Source organism: Girardinichthys multiradiatus, chromosome 9 (assembly GCF_021462225.1).
Source record: "Girardinichthys multiradiatus isolate DD_20200921_A chromosome 9, DD_fGirMul_XY1, whole genome shotgun sequence".
Classification (NCBI taxonomy): domain Eukaryota; kingdom Metazoa; phylum Chordata; class Actinopteri; order Cyprinodontiformes; family Goodeidae; genus Girardinichthys; species Girardinichthys multiradiatus.
In genome coordinates, this window is record NC_061802.1 from 32,425,654 (window position 1) to 32,447,009 (window position 21,356).

At 38.3% G+C, this 21,356-nt stretch overlaps 2 protein-coding genes across 2 annotated transcripts; both read right to left on the reverse strand.

The window, feature by feature from the left end:
* Positions 1-438: 438 nt before the first annotated feature.
* Positions 439-4,091, reverse strand: LOC124873986 (duodenase-1-like). The gene is made up of 5 exons (XM_047375101.1): positions 2,632-4,091; positions 2,405-2,552; positions 2,175-2,307; positions 830-1,078; positions 439-747 (listed from the first exon to the last, which is right to left on the reverse strand). The coding sequence occupies exons 1-5, from the start codon at positions 2,687-2,689 to the stop codon at positions 571-573; spliced, it is 765 nt and encodes a 254-aa protein (XP_047231057.1). The 5' UTR covers positions 2,690-4,091; the 3' UTR covers positions 439-570.
* A 6,309-nt stretch (positions 4,092-10,400) lies between these two features.
* LOC124873987 (mast cell protease 1A-like) lies at positions 10,401-13,641 on the reverse strand. Its single transcript, XM_047375103.1, has 5 exons — positions 13,378-13,641; positions 13,147-13,294; positions 12,925-13,057; positions 12,505-12,762; positions 10,401-12,416 (listed from the first exon to the last, which is right to left on the reverse strand). The coding sequence occupies exons 1-5, from the start codon at positions 13,433-13,435 to the stop codon at positions 12,252-12,254; spliced, it is 762 nt and encodes a 253-aa protein (XP_047231059.1). The 5' UTR covers positions 13,436-13,641; the 3' UTR covers positions 10,401-12,251.
* Positions 13,642-21,356: the final 7,715 nt, after the last annotated feature.

The window sequence follows — 21,356 nt, forward strand, 5'->3', positions numbered from 1 at the left end:
TCTGACTGAGGATTGTCCTTTGGGGTGCCAAATAAAAAGAGTCGATGAGAGGTGAGGAGTAATGTAAGAGTTAACTGACAGCCAGTAAAGTTTTCCTACCTCAACATAACCATATTGAATTATGCAAAAGTAACTCAAATTAATATTGTGAACAAATTTAGCTAATATTGTGCTCAATATTATATTATATCCATCCCATAAAGGAAAACAGTTATAACTGTTGACCATTTTGAAAAATGGTTATGGCCATTTTTCAAGGGCTCAATAACCCAAGTATTTCTGCATGCTTTTGCTGCAGGTGAACCATATTATGAGGGTTTTAACACCAAATGCACAATTCCTTTCTGTTTTTGAGCTACTCCATTATCTGAACATTACCTGTATATAAAACTATTCCTGTGTGTATGCTTGTTGAAGAAAAAAGAGAGAGAGCATAAGTTATTTCAAAGCCTTTTGTTTTATTGACTAATTCAGCTGAAGAGCAGAAGCTGACACAGCAACCTAAATAAGAGCCACAACTTCACCACCCACACACTATGAACTTGAGCTGCAACAATCATTGTAATCATTCTAAAACTTTGCCTGATTACATCTCTTTTCCTTCATAGCCCTGATGAGCCAGTGACGATATTTAGAAAGATCTGTGTAGATGTTGGGTACATCTGGGTAGTTGCAGTTTCTAGATCTGTTGAATGACACAACACCAACAGCTATTCCATTGCACACTAGAGGGCCACCAGAATCACCCTGTAGAGATAGGGAAGTTTAGAAAGTTTGTTTGATATTTATAGGTTCAGACTGTTAATATACTCAAAATACAAAAACATACCTGACAGAATCCTTTGTTTGTACCATATCCACCAGCACAGATCACATTGGGTGGAAGTGTATAATTCCACTGCCTCGAGCAGACGTTTGGATTTATGATTGACACATTTGTCACTCTCAGATTATGACTGAGGTTGTGTGCTTCGGTTTTACCCCATCCAGCAACCGAGCATATTTGATTGTCGTCTAAGAATATATCAAAAGTTGGAATTGGAATGGTTTTCACTCCATTGTTCACTCTCCCAGAGAGCTGAAAATACAAAAGAGGAATGAATAATGAAAGTACATCAGTAACCATAAATGAAACATGTTAACACATCTATAGGTTTTAGATTTTTGAAAAAAATGAATTAATTTCTACAAATATTTGTGCATAATGTATCGCGTGATAATGCTATGTTTGGGGCAGAAATGGTCATTGGATTTAGTGGATACCATGATAAAGTTTTTGATGGTCCGTATTACCATATTAAAATGAAATTACCATGAATTGATGAATGACTTGATTATCACTCTATTAAAGAAAAACAGGTTTTCTAATGTCCATCAAATGTATTATCTTGAGAGCCGTCACAGTAAACCTAATCTATAAAGCTATAAAAGTAAAGTGGGGATATTTTAACCACCAAATAAATCCTACATGCCTTCAGGAGCCACATTTGGCTAATGCTACGTAACTTAACTTTTAGCTGGATGGTTTGTCTGGCATAATACCAGTCTATCAGAATTTTTGGATAGTCTTTTTTGTGACAGAGTTTCGGTTTACACTTAGCGCGATAGACAAAATTATATTAATACAAGGTTTTTTACCTGAAGCAGTTTGATAAGTGTCATCATTTTCTCCAAAGCATCTATACAGTAGATGAACTGAGACCGAACTTCAGAATTAAGCATATATATGGTGGTCTAATCTTCAAAAACATATATTAAAGCTGATTAAAACAGCTTACTGGACAAATCTCTCTCATGTTAGACTTGTGTTAATTTTATATCAAGGTCTTAGAAAATATATATGAATGTTAAGTTTGGCTTTATTTTTACAGACGATGCCACAGTGACATTATGTGGGGGTTGATAAGAGAGTCGTGTGACAAGGAAAAAAATATGAATACTACTAGTAGTAGTACTACCACTAATAATAATAATAATCATAATGTTGATAATATATATGGTGCAAGAAAGCTGATTAATGCTGAATAATAATAGTACTTCTTTATACATGAAAAGCATTTACCTTGTTTTTAAAACACTTTAATAAAGGTATGATAATAACTGTGATGAATTCGCACACAGTAACCTTAATAAAATAACATACTGTTAAACTCCTTTTATAAGCATGTACTTACTTTAACAAGCATGATGTCATCGCCATAGCCAACATCCTTGTAAGTAGGGAATTTGCATGTGTATTCGATTTTTATTTTTTTAATGTTTGCACTCTGGAGATCCTGATTTCCCACAACAACCGTATCAGGTGTACTGAAATGATTAACAATAAGCAGGTTATTGATACATTTGCAACAAATTAACTTTTCTATCAATCAGGTACAGCAAAACAATAAGACCATAGACTCACGGTATACTGCAGTGTGCAGCAGTGACCACAAAGTCCTCACTGATCAGAAATCCTCCGCATACATGATGCCCATTGCTTTGCACTGAGACCATATACTGCATGGAGTTTGCAGGGGCTTTATTGCCATGTATGATGTTACTTCCATAAACTAAAAAGATGAGTAAAAGACAAAGCCAGTTCAGAGGTTTGTGCTGCTATTTAAGAAATAAAATGTGAGGATTTCTTACCCGTTTGTCTGAGAAATATCAGAGCAAGGAAACGCTGAAATTCATTCCGGCTGAACATGGTGCCAGCAAACCAGGCTAATTCTAGCTGTGCAATAGTTTGTCAAGCTGACCCTTTTATACGGCTTCCTTTGCTTGCACATGCAATTATCTAGTGAAATCTATGACAGTTTCACAGCTAACCACATCCCCTTTAAAAGCATGATTTGGACAACTCAAACTCAAATTACTGTTCATGATTGTTAAATGCTCAGAAGTCTGATGCAAATACTATGAAAATCAATACAAGAAACATGTTTTACCATTGATCTGTTTATTTCTTTATACGTTGTCCTACTGTAATATAATTTCCTATCACCTTTTTGGTATACTTTTTACATTACAAATGCAACTATGTTTTGATCTGAAATAGTTTTTTTTTTACTCAAATATTGTGGACATCTTGCTGTTTCACATTATAGTACATTTGGTCAATTTTTTGTGTTATTTTTTACTTGTGCCTTAATTGTGATCACTATGTTTGAATACCTTTTCTTGTGTTTGTTCCCGGCATGTCGCCCAATAACCACTGGAGATAGACCCCCCTCCGCCCCTGCAACCCCTCAGGATAAGTGGATATAGTCAATAGATGGATAGATATATACACTATATTGCTAAAGATGTTTGTTTGTTTTACATGTACATGAACTTTGATGACATTCTATTGTTAATTTATAAGGTCCAATTTGTTGATGGACCCACTGTTGCCAGCAATAGCAACTTTAACTATTCTGCAAATATCATCCACAAGGTTCAGGAGTGTGTTCATAGTTAGATGAGAAAACCAGAATTGCAGCCTCTGCTCTAATTCATCCCAAAGGTGTTCAAGAAGGTTGAGGTCAGGACTTTGTGCAGGCCAGTCAAGTCTCTCCACACCAAACTTCATATACCTGCAGCCATTGAATTGATTGGAACACCAGAATTCATGGATTTGATGGTGTGAATCAATACTTTTGGCAATATAGTGTATGAACTTTAAACAGAGTTTCTGCAACAGTTACCAACAAGGTCTTCATTGCAAAACAGCTCAAGCTCACTCAAACTGGGTGGAAAGCACTTCTGTCCAGAAGGATCATGTCTTGCCACAGATTTAGTTCTGGAATTTGATTGGGGCATTCTAACACATATATAACATTTGAATATAGCATGTTTGATTATGATTGGATATGCTTTTGCTCTATCATTAGAATTTCTTATGTTTTAGAAATCTGAAGTCTGTTGCAAGTTTTCTTCTAGCATTTAGCTGATGAGTCTCCCTGTCAAGAGAAAGCAACTCCACAACATGATGCTACCACCACCATGTGTGTTCCTTGGTCTTCATGATGCTGCTTGTTTGCTTCTGTTCTCTTACAAATCTGAAAGGCTTTCACAGAGCTGCTGAAATTATTTTGAGATGAAATTACAATGTAAATTAAATTACTTCTGAAGGCTGTTGGCCCACTGCATTTTATTTAGCTGAATCATATTTAAGGGTGCTGAATGCAACGTCGCAAAGTGCTGTACACCATAAAACATATTATGTCACACTTAGCATAAAAAACACAATAAAGCAAACCAAGTCAGCAAACCAAAGTTGCAGGGGATAGCTGTTCCACAGTTTAGGAGCCACAGACCAAAAGGCCCGGTCCCCCTTAGAGGAACAGCCAGAAGATTGTGGGATTGGAAATGAAGACTACAAGGTGCAGAATGTTTTAAGTGCTGACACAAATAATCAGGAACCTGGCCATTTAGAGCCCTGTAGGTGAAAACCAGAACTTTATACTGGGTTCTAAAATCCACTGGAAGCCAGTGTAGAGAGCATAAGACCACAGTTATATGAGAGTGTTTGCTAGATCTGGTAAGAAGTCTGGCAGCTGCATTCGAAATAGTTTGCAGACATAAAATTGATTATTTATCCAGACTGGTAAATAGAGCACTGCAGCAATCTAACCGCAATGACACAATTGCATGAATAGTGTTCTCTATATCTGCTCGAGACCATTATTCGTATTTTAGAAATGTTTCTTAAATGAAAGAAACAGGAATGAGAAATAGATCTAATATGTGGGTCAAAATCTAATGAGGAGTCAAATGTAACTCCTGGGTTTTTTACATTTGGTTGCTGGGCAAAAGGGGGCATTTGTCTGATTAATTTTATAATCCAAGTGACTAGGGGCTATTATTAAGGTCTCTCACTTATTAGTTTTTAAAACCAGAAAATTGTTGTAGAGCCAGACAGCCTATCTAGCTGGTGAGGTTTATGAGACACATACAGTTGGATTGCATCTGCATAAATGTGATAGTAGACATCAGAAAAAGACCAAATACTGCCAGCTAACGTGAAAATATAAAAAGGAAATAATAACCCCATATGTTAAAGGAGTAGAGTCCGAAGAGAACTTGTCTGTCTTGATGTAGAATTTCCTATCGGATAGATAGGAGGAGAACCAATCCAATGCAGAGCCAGACATACCAGTCAGAACCTACAGCTTATTTAACAAAGTCGTGTGGTCAGTTTTGTGGTCAACAGTATCAAAAGCAGTGCTGAGATCAAGTAGGACCAACACAGAACATTTCCCTGCACTAGCAGCCATTCAAAGATCGTTATAAACTTTTACCGAGGCAGTCTCAGTAGAGTGCAGGATATAAAATAAAAAGAACAGATGCAAAAACAAGATTTTGTGGCCTGGAAACACTCGAGTGAGCACAGTTACACATTTATTTAACATTTTTAAGAACAAAAAAACACACAGATGAGATTCAGAGCTTGCATGCCCCTCAAACATAATTATGAAACTGACAAGACAGATACAAAAGCTCTAAGGTATAAACTGTGACAGCAAGGAAGCACAGGCTGTATATCCAATTACTTCCAACTTTTTCACATTTGTTAAAGAAAGCTGTTCACAAGTTATTAAATGGCAAAGTTTCTAATGGAAAGTAATGCAATTTGAATATCTATAGTTTTTCATTGAAATTTTGTGCACTCCATTTTTATTTCATCACAGTTTTACCACCCAGTTACACTGAGCATGTTATTTTGCAGTACACAGCATGGGACCAGGGTGAAAATTAAGTAAAAACGATTAATGTAGGCTGAACTTTTCTCTTGGATAAAAAGCACTCCAATTTAATACACTTATGTGTTTCAATACATTGAAGCATTGCTGCAAATTACAGATAATTATAGAAAGTAAATCAAATTTATTATACAACTCCATGGAACTTGTAGCAGGATTTTTTTGGAAGTTCATGATACTTTAATTTAAATTGGAAATATATGAGTTTAAAAGATTAAGATTGAGCATAAATATTTGGTCCTTCTCAGCTCTGTCACATAACTGGTCTTAGCAGGTATGTATACCAATCCAGAGTCAGTTTCTTCCAATCCAACCTCTCCATCATCATGGGTAAAACCAAAAGTCTGTCAAAATACATCAAAGACCAGATGGTAGATCTTTACAATGCTTGAGTGGGCTCCAACACCACCAGCAAGAAACCTGTTATGAAGGTAATTGTAATGCCAATATTTGGAAAATAAAAATAAATAAGATGACCCTCATTCCCCCTATTTTTAATGCTCTATGCCAGACAGAGAGAGCTGAACACAAAAAAGTTGAGGGACTACTTAATGACTACATGCAAGGACCATGTTGGGACCACAGTCCAAAATTACACTATTAGTTATATACTTTCTGCAATGAATTGGAAAACTTGCACGTTCTGCTATAGAAGGCACATCTACACATTTGTCTTAATGTTTGCTAGTGGACATCTAAATAATTATAAATATAATCCAAGTGGTCCAAAATTCAACTCTTTGGCATCAACCCAACCTGCTGTGTTTTGAGAAAGATCCTGGGTATGACCTGAAGAGCACCATCCCCACAGTTATGCATAAGGCAGGGGTCCCCAACTAAAATAGCAGGAGGTCCACTACTTCCATCATCCTAACACTTTAGGGTCCAAACATTTTAAATCATTCATTCATTCTTTCAGGGCTGCACAGTGGTGCAGTTGGTAGCGCTGTTGCCTTGCAGCAAGTCGAGTCTTAGGTTTGACTCCTGGCCGGGGGTCTTTATGTATGGAGTTTGCATGTTCTCCCCGCACATGCGTGGGTTCTCACTGGGTACTCCGGCTTCCTCCCACAGTCCAAAAACATGAGGTTAATTGGTCTCTCTAAATTGCCCTTTGGTGTGAATGAGTGTGTGTGTATGGTTGTTTGTCCTGTATGTCTCTATGTTGCCCTGCAATGGATTGGTGACCTGTTCTGGGTGTACCTCACCTCTCGCCCATAGACTGCTGGAGATAGGCACCAGCTCCTCCGTGACCTGGTGCGGAAGAAGCAGATGTAGAAAATGGATGGATGGATCTGCTGCAGCAGTTAAACTTCTCTAAACAATGTCATGTTTTGGAGATAGGCACCAACTCCCCTGTGACCCACTATGGAATATTCGGTTTAGAAGATGAACATTTTAAATCAACTGACAAAAATATTTTCTTTCATTTTAATTTGCCAATTAGTTAACACTAGAGTGTTTGTTTTTAAACAACTGATCAATTATTCATATGCCGATGAAATCATCTGCTGAACAGAAAAATGCAATTCAATTTAAATACCAATATTAAATGCACTTTGAATGGCACAGTCGAGTTGGGTCTATAAATATTGGTATAACAATTCTGCTCTCCTTGTTGTGCTTGTTGCAGGCAGGGCAATTTGCTTAACCCTTTCCTAAAGTTATTGTCCTTCTTTTTCATCTAAAAGTGTTTCTGCCACGGTTTCCACACACTCTTTGATCATTTCCCATTCAGTGAAAGGCTTTTTGTCTTTTCCTAAAAACTCATATGCTCGCAGTTTTGCCGTATGAGTGTGTTATCAGCTGTGTAGCTCGCTCATAATTCTCCTTGTACTATGGTCAGACCCAGGCAGATAGCTTTGGTTGAAGTTTTTATGTTTGGTTTCGTAATGTTTCTTTAGATTTCACTCTTTATAAGTCCAACTGATTCAAAGCATATAAGGTAGACTGGCCTTACTCCTGACGGAAGTTAAAAGGAAAGCGTATGCTTCTGTCCATTTATCTTTAAATGTGTGATTTGCATAGTCCACTTTACATATTATTGCCAAAGCATCTTCTTTTACTCACTCATCTGTGCACCACCAAGTCATAGTACTGTCAGCAAGCGTGAGCTCTAAAAGCTAATAATTTAGCAACCCGTGTTCAAGGACCCTGCAGAGCTTCTTCTTTGTCGTTTTCTGGCGGTTGGCATACAATGATGTGCTGCATTACTGCCACCAGCTGCCTTGGAGAAAATGTTGCTGATCCACATATCTGCCTGTCGCACCTGTTCAAAAGCCAGATAAAATGTTTATATCTACAAAGTAATTGAGAAAATGCTTTGGGATGAAATGCTCTCTGGGACTGGATTTGGACCGGAGTCCTTTTATTCAATGTACTTTTACGTTTCCTTTTGTACTTTTCCCAGTGATTTTACAGTAAAATACTATTGCATCCATGTATGTATTGAAAGTTGTTTGACCTATAATTTTCTACCTTTTTTTAATGGATGTGAGAAAAAATAACAAAACAGTGTTATGAATCAGAATCAGAATAAGCTTTATTGCCAAGTCTGCACACAAACAAGGAATTGGATTTTGGTACACAGTGCTCTCAGTTAAGATTTATTTATTTTTTTATATAATGAATGGAAATAAAAAATATTTTTTTATATGCGCATATACAGGTCCTTCTCAAAATATTAGCATATTGTGATAAAGTTAATTATTTTCCATAATGTCATAATGAAAATTTAACATTCATATATTTTAGATTCATTGCACACTAACTGAAATATTTCAGGTCTTTTATTGTCTTAATACGGATGATTGTGGCATACAGCTCATGAAAACCCCAAATTTCTATCTCACAAAATTAGCATATTTCATCCGACCAAAAAACGAAAAGTGTTTTTAATACAAAAAACGTCAACCTTCAAATGATCATGTACAGTTATGCACTCAATACTTGGTCGGGAATCCTTTTGCAGAAATGACTGCTTCAATGTGGCGTGGCATGGAGGCAATCAGCCTGTGGCACTGCTGAGGTCTTATGGAGGCCCAGGATGCTTCGATAGCGGCCTTTAGCTCATCCAGAGTGTTGGGTCTTGAGTCTCTCAACGTTCTCTTCACAATATCCCACAGATTCTCTATGGGGTTCAGGTCAGGAGAGTTGGCAGGCCAATTGAGCACAGTGATACCATGGTCAGTAAACCATTTACCAGTGGTTTTGGCACTGTGAGCAGGTGCCAGGTCGTGCTGAAAAATGAAATCTTCATCTCCATAAAGCTTTTCAGCAGATGGAAGCATGAAGTGCTCCAAAATCTCCTGATAGCTAGCTGCATTGACCCTGCCCTTGATAAAACCCAGTGGACCAACACCAGCAGCTGACACGGCACCCCAGTCCATCACCGACTGTGGGTACTTGACACTGGACTTCTGGCATTTTGGCATTTCCTTCTCCCCAGTCTTCCTCCAGACTCTGGCACCTTGATTTCCGAATGACATGCAGAATTTGCTTTCATCCGAAAAAAGTACTTTGGACCACTGAGCAACAGTCCAGTGCTGCTTCTCTGTAGCCCAGGTCAGGCGCTTCTGCCGCTGTTTCTGGTTCAAAAGTGGCTTGACCTGGGGAATGCGGCACCTGTAGCCCATTTCCTGCACACACCTGTGCACGGTGTCTTTGGATGTTTCTACTCCAGACTCAGTCCACTGCTTCCGCAGGTCCCCCAAGGTCTGGAATCGGCCCTTCTCCACAATCTTCCTCAGGGTCCAGTCACCTCTTCTCGTTGTGCAGCGTTTTCTGCCACACTTTTTCCTTCCCACAGACTTCCCACTGAGGTGTCTTGATACAGCACTCTGGGAACAGCCTATTTGTTCAGAAATTTCTTTCTGTGTCTTACCCTCTTGCTTGAGGGTGTCAATAGTGGCCTTCTGGACAGCAGTCAGGTCGGCAGTCTTACCCATGATTGGGGTTTTGAGTGATGAACCAGGCTGGGAGTTTTAAAGGCCTCAGGAATCTTTTGCAGGTGTTTAGAGTTAACTCGTTGATTCAGATGATTAGATTCATAGCTCGTTTAGAGACCTTTTTAATGATATGCTAATTTTGTGAGATAGGAATTTTGGGTTTTCATGAGCTGTATGCCAAAATCATCCGTATTAAGACAATAAAAGACCTGAAATATTTCAGTTAGTGTGCAATGAATCTAAAATATATGAATGTTACATTTTCATCATTACATTATGGAAAATAATGAACTTTATCACAATATGCTAATATTTTGAGAAGGACCTGTATACACAACTAACTTTACAAGAGAAGATAATGTTAGATCAGTCCAAGTATGCATGGTGTTGTTCTAGACTGTCAAGTGTTCATCAGAGAAACAACCTGTGGGAAGAAATTGTCTCTGTGGCAGCTGGTTTTAGCAGACAGTACTCTGTAGCGCTGACCTGAAGGTAAAAGCCTAAACTGTTTGTGTGTAGGGTGTGTGGGGTCTGCAGAGATTTTAGCTACTCTTTTCCTGACCCTAGACCTGTAAAAGTGCTGGTTGGAGGGAAGGTCAGCCCTAATGATTCTCTCTGCAGACCTGATTGTTCGTTGCAGTCTGGACCTGTCCTGTTTTGTGGATGAGCCAAACCTCACTAAGATGGACGAAGACAGGACAGACTGAATTATGTGTGTAGAAGATGACCAGCAGCTCCTGTGGAAGGTTGTACTTCTTCAGTTGCCTCAGGAAGTACAGACTATGCTGGGCCTTCTTCTGAACATTGCCTATGTGTGAGGACCATCTCAGGTTTCATGAAATGGTGGTCCCTAGGAACCGTTAATGGTTCACAGCAGATACAGCCTTGATGAGGATGGTGAGGGGTGTAGTGTTCCTCAGAAAGTTCACCAGCGTACCAGCCGATTCACCTCCTGTCTGTATGCAGACTCATCACTGCCCTGGATCAAACCAATAGCAGTGGTGTCATTTGCAAGCTTCAGGAGTTTCCCAGATGGCTCCACTGAGATGCAGTCATTGTGTAGAGGGAGTAGGGCAGCAGGGAGAGAACACACCCCTGGGGGGCACCATTGCTTATTGATGTTGTGCGGGAGAAGATGCTCCCCAGCCTCACCTGCTGCTGCAGGACCTCCTGGAAGCTGGTGATCCACTGACAGGTGGAGACCAGGACTTTGAGTTGAATGAGCTTCTGATGGAGGATGTCTGGGTTGATGGTGTTGAAGGCCAAGCTAAAGTCCACGAACAGGATCCTGCCATACATCCCTGGGTCCTCGAGGTGTTGAAGGATGAAGTGTAGACCCAAGTTGACAGCATCATCTGCCTACCTGTTTGCCCGGTAAACAAACTGCAGGGGTTCCAACAGGGGGCCTGTGATGTCCTTCAGGTGCTTCAACACCAGTTGCTCAAAGGATTTTATAACCACAGATGTCATGGTGACAGGCCTGTAGTCATTTAATCTTGTGATGGTGGGTTTCTTAGGTACTGGGATGATAGTGGAGCTTTTGAAGCAGGAGGGAACCTCACACAGCTCCAGTGACTTGCTGAAGTCACTATCTTGCACAGCTTTATGTTGCTGAAGTTTCTTTACCACAGTGTTCTCATTGATCTGCTCTTAGCATTGAACAGATTTTGTTTGTTTGTATTGTTTTGTTGACAGACAAAAAAAAGTTTGGAGTTACTTAATGATTTCTACCATATCCACCAACACAGATCACATTGGGTCACGCTGTTTTATATCTTTCGTGATCTTCCAAACCCACCTGAACAACATATTCTGATTTCTAAGTGTGGGAACTCGTCACAGGCACCTTAAAGCCTTTTATGTCTGCTTTTAAATTGAGTTTTATGTACACTTCAAGACTCGCTTTTGCCTGATGGACACTTCTCAGTGTAGTACGGTGAGGTTCATGACTGGTGAGGCACAGACTCCTCTGGAGTCAGACATACAAATATGAATAGGATCTTCTATTTCAATTATGACCTTAACTGAAACATTTCATTATTTTAAAAGCTTTTAATTACGCTTTAATCAATTCCATACTGTACAACACTACCATAGCAAGGTCAAAATTGAGTATTTATTTATTTTTTTTAATTAGGCTGATCTCTTTTTTTAATTAAAATTAAAAATTTGTATAATTTTATCTTTTTTTATAGATGTAGTCCATGGAATCCGGTTGCATTAATCAAGTCACGGGTGACAGCTCTCCCTAGTGACTGGCACCTTACTGAAACAGCCATGAGTTATACAAATTTTTTACAAATTTGTAGCAGTCAATTAAACTAATTTCTTGTTTAATTGTTTAACATTTTATTTTTATTTTTGAAATAAATTAATCACCTTGCAGAAGTGACGCCATTCAACCTTTATGTCTCTGTTTTGTGTGAAAAGAAGACAAACCATTTTTTTGTAAATTTTTGTTTTTTATTCTGCAATGTTGCTTTAGAGCAGAAGCTGATAGGGCAACTGAAACCAGAGGCACAATTATGGCCCCCATGTACAGTGATTGCATACTGGAGCAAAACATTGTGTGGAAAACAAATTATACACATTTCTTTTCATTGAGGATTTTGTTGATCCATTGAAGATATTTAGATATATTCGTGTAGACGTTGGGTACATCCGGGTAGTGGCAGCTGAAACCCCTGTTGAATGAAACAACACCAACAGCTCTCCCGTTGCACACCAGAGGACCACCAGAATCACCCTGTGAAGATGAAGAATTTTTCAAAGTTTGTTTGACATTTATCATGTGATGTTTAGACCATTAATATCCTCAAAATAAAGAAACATACCTGACAAAATCCTTTGTTTGTACCATATCCACCAGCACAGATCACATTAGGTGGAAGATAACCTTCCCATTTCTTGTTACAGTCACTTGAATTTATGATTGACACATTCACTACTCTCAGGTCATCCACACCAGAAGAATTCTCATCAACTTTACCCCATCCAGCCACAGAGCATGTTTGATTTTCTCTTAAGGTTATTTCATATGTAGGAAGTGGAATTTTATTCACTGTGTTGTTTAGAGGAACCTTCTCAGATAGCTGAAAAGAAGCAAAAAAGAAATACTGAGAATTTGTTATGTCTTACTTGTTTTTACTCTTACCAAATTGTTCTTGCTAGAGCAAGTCTATGATCAATATAATTACTACAGGTAAAAGTGTGTACAAATATCAATATGGTTGCTCCCTAAAGCATCTACTTACTTGAAGAAGCATGATGTCATTACCATTTGCTATGTCCACATAATCCTTGGGTTTGCACGTGGAATTAACTTGTATTTTTTTCATCTTTGAACTCTTGAGGTTTTGGTTTCCCAGAAGAACATATTTAAGGTCACTAAAGATATGGTCATTAAAAGTTTATTGTAAAAGCAGTTTTAAACTTAATCAATCAGAAAATACAACAGAGGAATAGTGTAGACTCACTCTCCACCACAGTGTGCTGCAGTGACAACAAAGTACTCATTGATCAGAAATCCTCCACATTCGTGATGTCCGTTTTTTTGCACTGAGACCATATACAGCATTGAGTTCTCTGGAACTTTTCTCCCATTTATGATCTCACTCCCATGGACTACAGAAAAATCCAAAAGTCAAAGTTTAACTCAGGGATTTATTCAGTAGCTTGAGATTAATTGTCAGACTTGAATTTCTTACCAGTTTGTCCAAGACACATCAAAATGTGGAGCAGCAGGACATTACCCAGCCTCTTCATGATGTCATCCAGTCCAGCTTGAAGTTTTTGGAAAGAGAAGCTGAGACTTTTTATGCAACAGTCTGCCACTCAACCTCTGCATATCTGAACAAATTGACATACCACATCCCCTTTCAATGGAAATTAGCTTGTTTGTAATTTTGTATTGTTTCATGATCTTTGAACTGATTAGTCTGAGGTAAATGAGGTAATTTATCTTGAGAACGTTTCACATTTAGTCACATAATACCCTGCTTGTCTCATTTTTAATGCTGTTTCCTATTTAGTCTTCGATGTTACTTTTGCATTCAGACCTCCTTTAACCTCTTTACTTACAGCTTGTTTTTCCTGGGCTTTCAGATGGTTGTTTGCATATCAATAACTTCTTGTTCGATTGATACCAAGTTAACTTAGCTAAAAGCCATTTACCTGTCTAAAAAAGTATGTTGACAAACAAATCTATATTTTTTATGCATTAGTCACACATTTTGGTGGTTTATTTTTATTTTCTTCTATTTTATGTTTCCTTTCTTTTACATTTTAAACCTCCCTGTTTACTCTTATCTTTACAGTAAAATGTTACTAAAGTTAAAACAAATATGAGAATAAACTCAAAACCAAGTTTACGGAGAAAACACGACATGACCCTTACGACACATTTCTTTGAACTGTGCTGCCAGTTATATGAACCAAAAAAATCACACAGATTTAGAGTTCTCATGTTCATAAGCCTAAGCTAATGTACTAAGAGCAGAGATAATAATAGTGAGAATGGCAGGTGGTACATATAAATGTTGATGATTTAGATGGTGATCAGTTCACACATTATTAGTGTTATTATAGAATATTGTAAAAAAAAAAACTTGTATTTTTTGTCACTCATTTCAGAAAGTGAGTAAGTAACAAGTGTGGTAGACAAGTTGCCCCGGCAACAAGACTGACAGCTTCACGAGAAGAGGTCAGTGCATCCAGAGCCACTACACATGGACAAATCTTACACAAGTTTCAAATGTTTTTATTTATTTATTTAATTTAGCTTTTCGTTTTAACCGGAAGGTCAGTTGAGAACTAAGTCTTATTTACAATCATGAACTGGCCAAAAGGCAGCATCCAAGGCAAGTTAAGAACAGAAAAACATAAAACAGAATGAAATATCAAATATATACATACAGATGATGTAATGTTAAAAAAATTAAAAATGATTAAAAGCAAGTGCAATGATCGTGCACTATTGATTGTAAAGAGTCTTTAAAGGTGGACGGGGGAATGAATGTGCTTAGTTTTACCAAATGAGGTATGGGCTTTAGGGACATGAAGACTGATAAGGCGACAACAGAGTAAACGTCCTTATATGCTGCAAAAATTAAGAAGTGACTGTAGATATACCTGGGGTTTTCTGATTAGAGTTTTGCAAAAGAAAAAGTACCAATGGATTAACCTACAATAGAGAAAAGGTCAATTCAGCAATAGTAGAGATGACAGTGGTGGTTGCTAAATGAAGCACCAGTAACAAAACAGAAAGTGGCGTAGTAAATCAAACATCCAGTTTGTGGAGGAGGGTTTTAGTCACATTCATTACAAGCAACTTTCCTGGGCTATAGAGAGAAAGAACTGGACTGTTGCTCAGTGGTTCAAAGTCATCTTTTCAGATAAAAGTGAAGTTTCCATTTCAAAATCGAGCTCCCGGATCTGTATGAAGAGTGGAGAGGCACAGAATATATGCTGCTTAAAGTCTACAGTCAGTGATGATTTGGGGTAACATGCCATCTGCTGGTGTCGGTCCACTTTTTGAAAGTCCGTAGTCAACACAGCCATTTACCTGAAAATGTTAGAGCACTTCATGTTTCCATCTGCTGACAAACTTTATGGAGATATTGATTTCATTTTCCAGCAGGACCTACCACCTGGCCACATTGCCAAAAGTACCAAAAGCTGGTTCAATGACCATGACGTTGCTGTGTCAAATTCATCAGCAAACTGGCCTAAGCCCCACAGAAGCTCTATAGAGTATTGTCAGGAGGAAGATGAGAGACACCAGACCAAACAATGCAGCTAACCTGAAGCCTGCTATCAAAGCAACCTGGGTTTGCATTACACCTCAGTAAAGCCACAAGCTGATAGCCTCCATGCTACACCCAACCAAGTAATAAGTGCATAAAAACAAACATACTTTTCAGAAGCCTGACATTTCTGTTTCAAATATCCTTTATCCTTCTTATGTAATATCCTAATTTTCTAAGATACTGAATTGTGAGTTTTCATTATCTGTAAGCTCTCATAAAAATTACAAGAAATAATGACTTGAAATATTTCACTCTATGTGGAATTAATCTATATTATTTATGAGTTTTACTTTCTGAAATGTGACAGATAATAGTTAACTTTTGCATGCTATTCAAATTATTTGAGATTTACTTGTATGCAGAAAAAAAAGAACAAAAAAACCCAATTTGAATAGCGTTCAAAAGTTAGCTATTTTCTTTTTTGAGATTTACTTGTATGCACCTGGACGCCTCACCCAGAATGTGTTACAGGCACGTCCTACCGGGAGGAGGCCCAGGGGACAGCCCAGGAAACGCTGGAGGGACTATGTCTCTCAGCTGGCCTGGGAAGCCTTGGGCTCCCGTTGTAGGAGCTGGAGGAGGTGTCTGGGGAGAGGGAAGTCTGGGTGACTCTACTGAGGCTGCTGCCCCCGCGACTTGGTCACGGATAAAGTGGAAGACGACAAGTACGAGTACGAGTACGAGTATGCATGGTGTTTTATGTCCCTAGATTAACCTTTGACAAATAAATCACATTATACACATTATAAGCTAAATATATGTATCTATTAAAAATATTGTGTTAAATTGCAGAACACTGTTGTGTGCTGTTATGAGCTTTCCTTTAAACATTCCCAACCAATCCTGTACTCCAATGATATAGAAATTAAATTACGGGGTATTGTAGTTTATGTAGACACACAATGATGGTGGTGCAAGAATAGAATTTATTATTTTTTTTGCTATGTCATTAAAGCATCATGCACATCTTTACACCAAGCTCATTCTGGCTTAAATGACGACAAAACATGACAACCTTAGCTTTGCAGTCCCAGCCGTAACACTGGTATCAGTTCATCTTTACAGGCAGAATGCAAAACAAGATCTGACAGGACGCACCAAGTGATTAGATAAACAGATTAAATGAGATTGTACTTCTTCCCACTCCTTTTCAAATATGTAAATCACAACCGTGTTGTTTCATTTTATTGGGGATTTATTATTAGACCCTCACAGTGAAAGCGCTGTGAAGGCCTATTTGAATTGATCTATTATTTTTCTCCTGACAAATAAATTGGTATTTTGAGGCCTAAACATATTAAAAACTCAAAAAATCTTGCCAAAATATTCCCTCTAGTATAAATTGTATATAATTTGTATAAAAATGTATCTCTCTCAATTCCCCTTAGGTGTGAATGGGTGTGTGCATGGTTGTTTGTCCTTTGTGTCTCTGTGTTGACCAGCAATGGACTGGCAACATGCCTAGGGTGTACCTTGCCTCTCGTCCACTGGAGATAGGCACGCTGGTGCCTATCTCCAGTGGTCACCCCTGTGATAAAATGGATGGATGGATGGAACTCACCATGCGGCTCCCACACTCTTGTCAACACTTTGGTCCACCGACAAGCCAGCTTTATATGACAACCACAAGCCAGATGTAAATATTTGAGCTTCCCGTCGCTAGCATTAGCAGGTAGTGGTTTTAGCTAACTAGCTAAATAGCTTATTTTGCAACCCTATAAGTTTTACTCATGCAGTAAATACCATCACTACAAATGTTAATGTGTATACGAGCACTGACGGCACATTATTTAACGATTATGGGGTGAATGAAACAAGCACTGTTGTAAACAAAGCTGTTTACTGTGAGGTACAAGCAGTGCTTAGCTTGTTAGATGCTAGTGGAGACAACATTTGGCATATTTTAAGAAATATTCAAACTTATTTTTAGCAGATTAATTCCAGGAGATTAAGGAAAAACACAGATAAAATGGAGCAAACTCACATCATTAAAACGTATCACTGAAAAAAAGTTTGTCTCAACGTTAAAACCAACCCGATCTAGCTTGTCGCCTCGGTTCAGTGGCTTATTAGTCCACCAAAACAGCACACTCAAATGATCAATCTCTAAATTGTCTCATCTTAAAATAATTGTCTTTGTCCAGAAATCACCTCTTATGTAAGGTGTCCTGATGAACAAGAATAAAGAACGTCCGATGGGCGTTTAGTTGTGTGGCAAAGGTGGCCCAGTTTGGCCGCTTGGTTGTCTTGGAGGCTACTCTCAATAGCAACTGGGAGGGGGGATAGCTTCTGCACGGACTGTACGCTTCAGCTGTTCAAAGCTGCAGTTTCGATGGTGTCTTCTTTAGGCAGCAGAGAAAAACAGCAGATCATAACTTAACTTTTAGTTGTTCTTCGACCAATGGATACACTAACATCAGATTCGTAGCCAACTTTGGATCCAAGGATTCTTCGAAGTAATAGAGTCTTGTTTGCCATTTCGTTTCAAAGACATTCAGGTTCTTGCGGCAGCTGGGCTGCCATGGGTAATAAGAAAGAGGTGTGAATAGGAGACTCATCTGGAGACAAGCAGATGAGATCAGCAACAACCTTCTGCCCATCCACATCTGCTAAATCCATGAAGTGTGCAGCTTAAGCTGTGTGGGATTCTAAAAACATAATCGTTACTGACACTACAAACAGCCACAAATAGTTGTGAAGCTATTGCTAAAAGCAACAACACACCATCCAATGTCCAGCTATATTTGTATATTTGATGATATGTATATTGCAAATATGTTTTTGTGTTTGTGTTACACTGTAGGACTGTAAATTCTACACTTTTCAACCCCATACACAGAACATCAAAAGTGCTTCAAATGTAACACACATGCATCAAAGACATGAGAGGACTTTGTCGCACACATGTTTCATTTCCTCACAATAAGACTAATTTTAAACATATACACGACAAAATACTAATCTGTATGTCAGCAGCTTTAATTATGAGAAATTCTTGTATCTTTTATTGAGAATTGATAACTTTATTGATTATTGGTCATTTATTTCCGCAAATTTGCAATTACAAATTTATGGGAAGAACTCAAAGATCGAACCCCGGCACTTTGATCTCCAGCTGTGGTGGATGCGAAGGATTTTGTACAACATGCCAAAAACAATTACTGATATTTAGAATACTGCATAAAATGTATTTGTTTTAATTTTTTTCTGTATAGATTACCAGTTGTTACCAACATCTGGTGTGAATTACAAGCCCACAAGTTCCATTACGAATTATGTTTACTGAGAAAAACGTGTGTATTACATATATTTCCTGCTGCAGACAGAACAGCAATGTTTGCTCAGATTGTCACAAAAAAGATAGACCACAAAGACCACACTTGTCTCATAAAGTTTCTTCCAAGAACATTTCTCTCAGACAGAACATTTTGTGGGTCATATGTAGGTTATATTTTCTCATGAGAAAATGAACAAAGGTTAATCCAAATTCCCCATTATTCAATCTATTGGTTAACCAAAAGCTCAAAATAACTTTCAGGTTTTATCATGTGGCGGGCTGTGTTTATCAAATGTAACTATAGCATGTGCACTGAGAAATAAACCTGTAACGGATGAAAACTAACAAATGTGGATGCATTTAAAAACAAATAATTTTTATTAGGTCTAAATCTAATTCCTTATGTGTTTTAGCAGAAATTAAACAATATGAAATAAAACTCAGTTTTAAAACAAAATTTATTTTATCTTCTAGCTAAAAAGCAAACAAAGACACAGAATCATGAAAATGTATTAATGCTCTGTTACATTCAAAAGAGATTTTTTGCTTGAGAATCGTTTAAATCCATGGCAAGCAGATGTGTAGATGTTTGGCACATTTGGGTAGTCACTGTTTTCGTGCTTGCTGTGGGACACAACACGGATGGCCATCCCTATGTACAGTAGTGGTCCACCTGAATCATCTTGTGATATACAGATATACAGATATATATCTATCTATATATATATATATATATATATACAGTGCCTTGCGAAAGTATTTGGCCCTCTTGAACTTTCCAACCTCTTGCGACATTTCAGGCTTCAAACATAAAGATATAAAATTCAAATTTTTTGTGAAGAATCAACAACAAGTGGGACACAATTGTGAAGTGGAATGAAATTTATTGGATGTGTCAAACTTGTTTAACAAATAAAAAACTGAAAAGTGGGGCGTGCAATATTATTCGGCCCCTTTACTTTCAGTGCAGCAAACTCACTCCAGAAGTTCAGTGAGGATCTCTGAATGATCCAATGTTGTCCCAAATGACTGATGATGATAAATAGAATCCACCTGTGTGTAATCAAGTCTCCGTATAAATGCACCTGCTCTGTGATAGTCTCAGGGTTGTGTTCAAAGCACAGAGAGCATCATGAAGACCAAGGAACACACCAGGCAGGTCCGAGATACTGTTGTGGAGAAGTTTAAAGCTGGATTTGGATACAAAAAGTTTTCCCAAGCTTTAAACATCCCAAGGAGCACTGTGCAAGCAATCCTATTGAAATGGAAGGAGTATCAGACCACTGCAAATCTACCAAGACCCGGCCGTCCCTCTATAAACTTTCATCTGGAACAAGGAGAAGACTGATCAGAGATGCAGCCAAGAGGTCCATGATCACTCTGGATGAACTGCAGAGATCTACAGCTGATATGGGAGAGTCTGTCCATAGGACAACAATCAGTCGTACACTGCACAAATCTGGCCTTAGAAGAGTGGCAAGAAGAAAGCCATTTCTCAAAGATATCCATAAAAAGTCTCATTTAAAGTTTGCCACAAGCCACCTGGGAGACACAACAAACATGTGGAAGAAGGTGCTCTGGTCAGATGAAACCAAAATCGAACTGTTTGGCCACAATGCAAAACGATATGTTTGGCGTAAAAGCAACACAGCTCATCACCATGAACACACCATCCCCACTGTCAGACATGGTGGTGGCAGCATCATGGTTTGGACCTGCTTTTCGTCAGCAGGGACAGGGAAGATGGTCAAAATTGATGGGAAGATGGATTGGGCCAAATACAGGACCATTCTGGAAGAAAACCTGTTGGAGTCTGCAAGAGACCTGAGACTGGGACAGAGATTTATCTTCCAACAAGACAATGATCCAAAACATAAAGCCAAATCTACAATGGAATGGTTCACAAATAAACGTATCCAGGTGTTGGAATGGCCAAGTCAAAGTCCAGACCTGAATCCAATCGAGAATCTGTGGAAAGAGCTGAAAACTGGCTCTCCAACGTCACTGAGCTCGAGCTGTTTTGCAAAGAAGAATGGGCAAGAATTTCAGTCTCTCAATCTTCAAAACTGATAGAGTCATACCCCAAGTGACTTGCAGCTGTAATTGCAGCAAAGGGTGGCGCTACAAAGTATTAACACAAGGGGGCCAAATAATATTGCACGCCCCACTTTTCAGTTTTTTATTTGTTAAAAACGTTTGACACATCCAATAAATTTCATTCCACTTCATGATTGTGTCCCACTTGTTGTTGATTCTTCACAAAAAATTAGAATTTTATATCTTTATGTTTGAAGCCTGAAATGTGGCAAGAGGTTGAAAAGTTCAAGGGGGCCGAATACTTTCGCAAGGCACTGTAAGGTTCATGAATTTCTTTGGTATGTTAGAACTTGCCAAAAAGCCATTCCTTTGTGCACAAATAAAGATACATCTATACTTTTAAACAACTCACAGAATCTGCACATTTTTTGGAAGCTGTTTCCATTAATTTTTCCATTCTTTTGTGTTTATTATGGACACTTCAGATACTTCGAGCACATAGGAAACTTTACAATTTCAGCCAGCAACACGACACTTTGTCTTTCAGTTTTATCTCAGCCCATCT

What these genes read in the sequence shown, in the direction of transcription:
- LOC124873987 (XM_047375103.1), bottom strand. Translation starts at nt 13,435, where the DNA reads ATGAAGAGGCTGGGTAATGTCCTGCTGCTCCACATTTTGATGTGTCTT. An exon ending in GATGTGTCTTGGACAAACTG is followed by an intron (nt 13,295 to 13,377) that starts GTAAGAAATTCA and finishes ATTTTTCTGTAG; the next exon opens with TCCATGGGAGTGAGATCATA. An exon ending in CAAACAAAGGATTTTGTCAG is followed by an intron (nt 12,417 to 12,504) that starts GTATGTTTCTTT and finishes TCATCTTCACAG; the next exon opens with GGTGATTCTGGTGGTCCTCT.
- LOC124873986 (XM_047375101.1), bottom strand. Translation starts at nt 2,689, where the DNA reads ATGTTCAGCCGGAATGAATTTCAGCGTTTCCTTGCTCTGATATTTCTC. An exon ending in GATATTTCTCAGACAAACGG is followed by an intron (nt 2,553 to 2,631) that starts GTAAGAAATCCT and finishes TCATCTTTTTAG; the next exon opens with TTTATGGAAGTAACATCATA. An exon ending in ATGACATCATGCTTGTTAAA is followed by an intron (nt 1,079 to 2,174) that starts GTAAGTACATGC and finishes TTGTATTTTCAG; the next exon opens with CTCTCTGGGAGAGTGAACAA.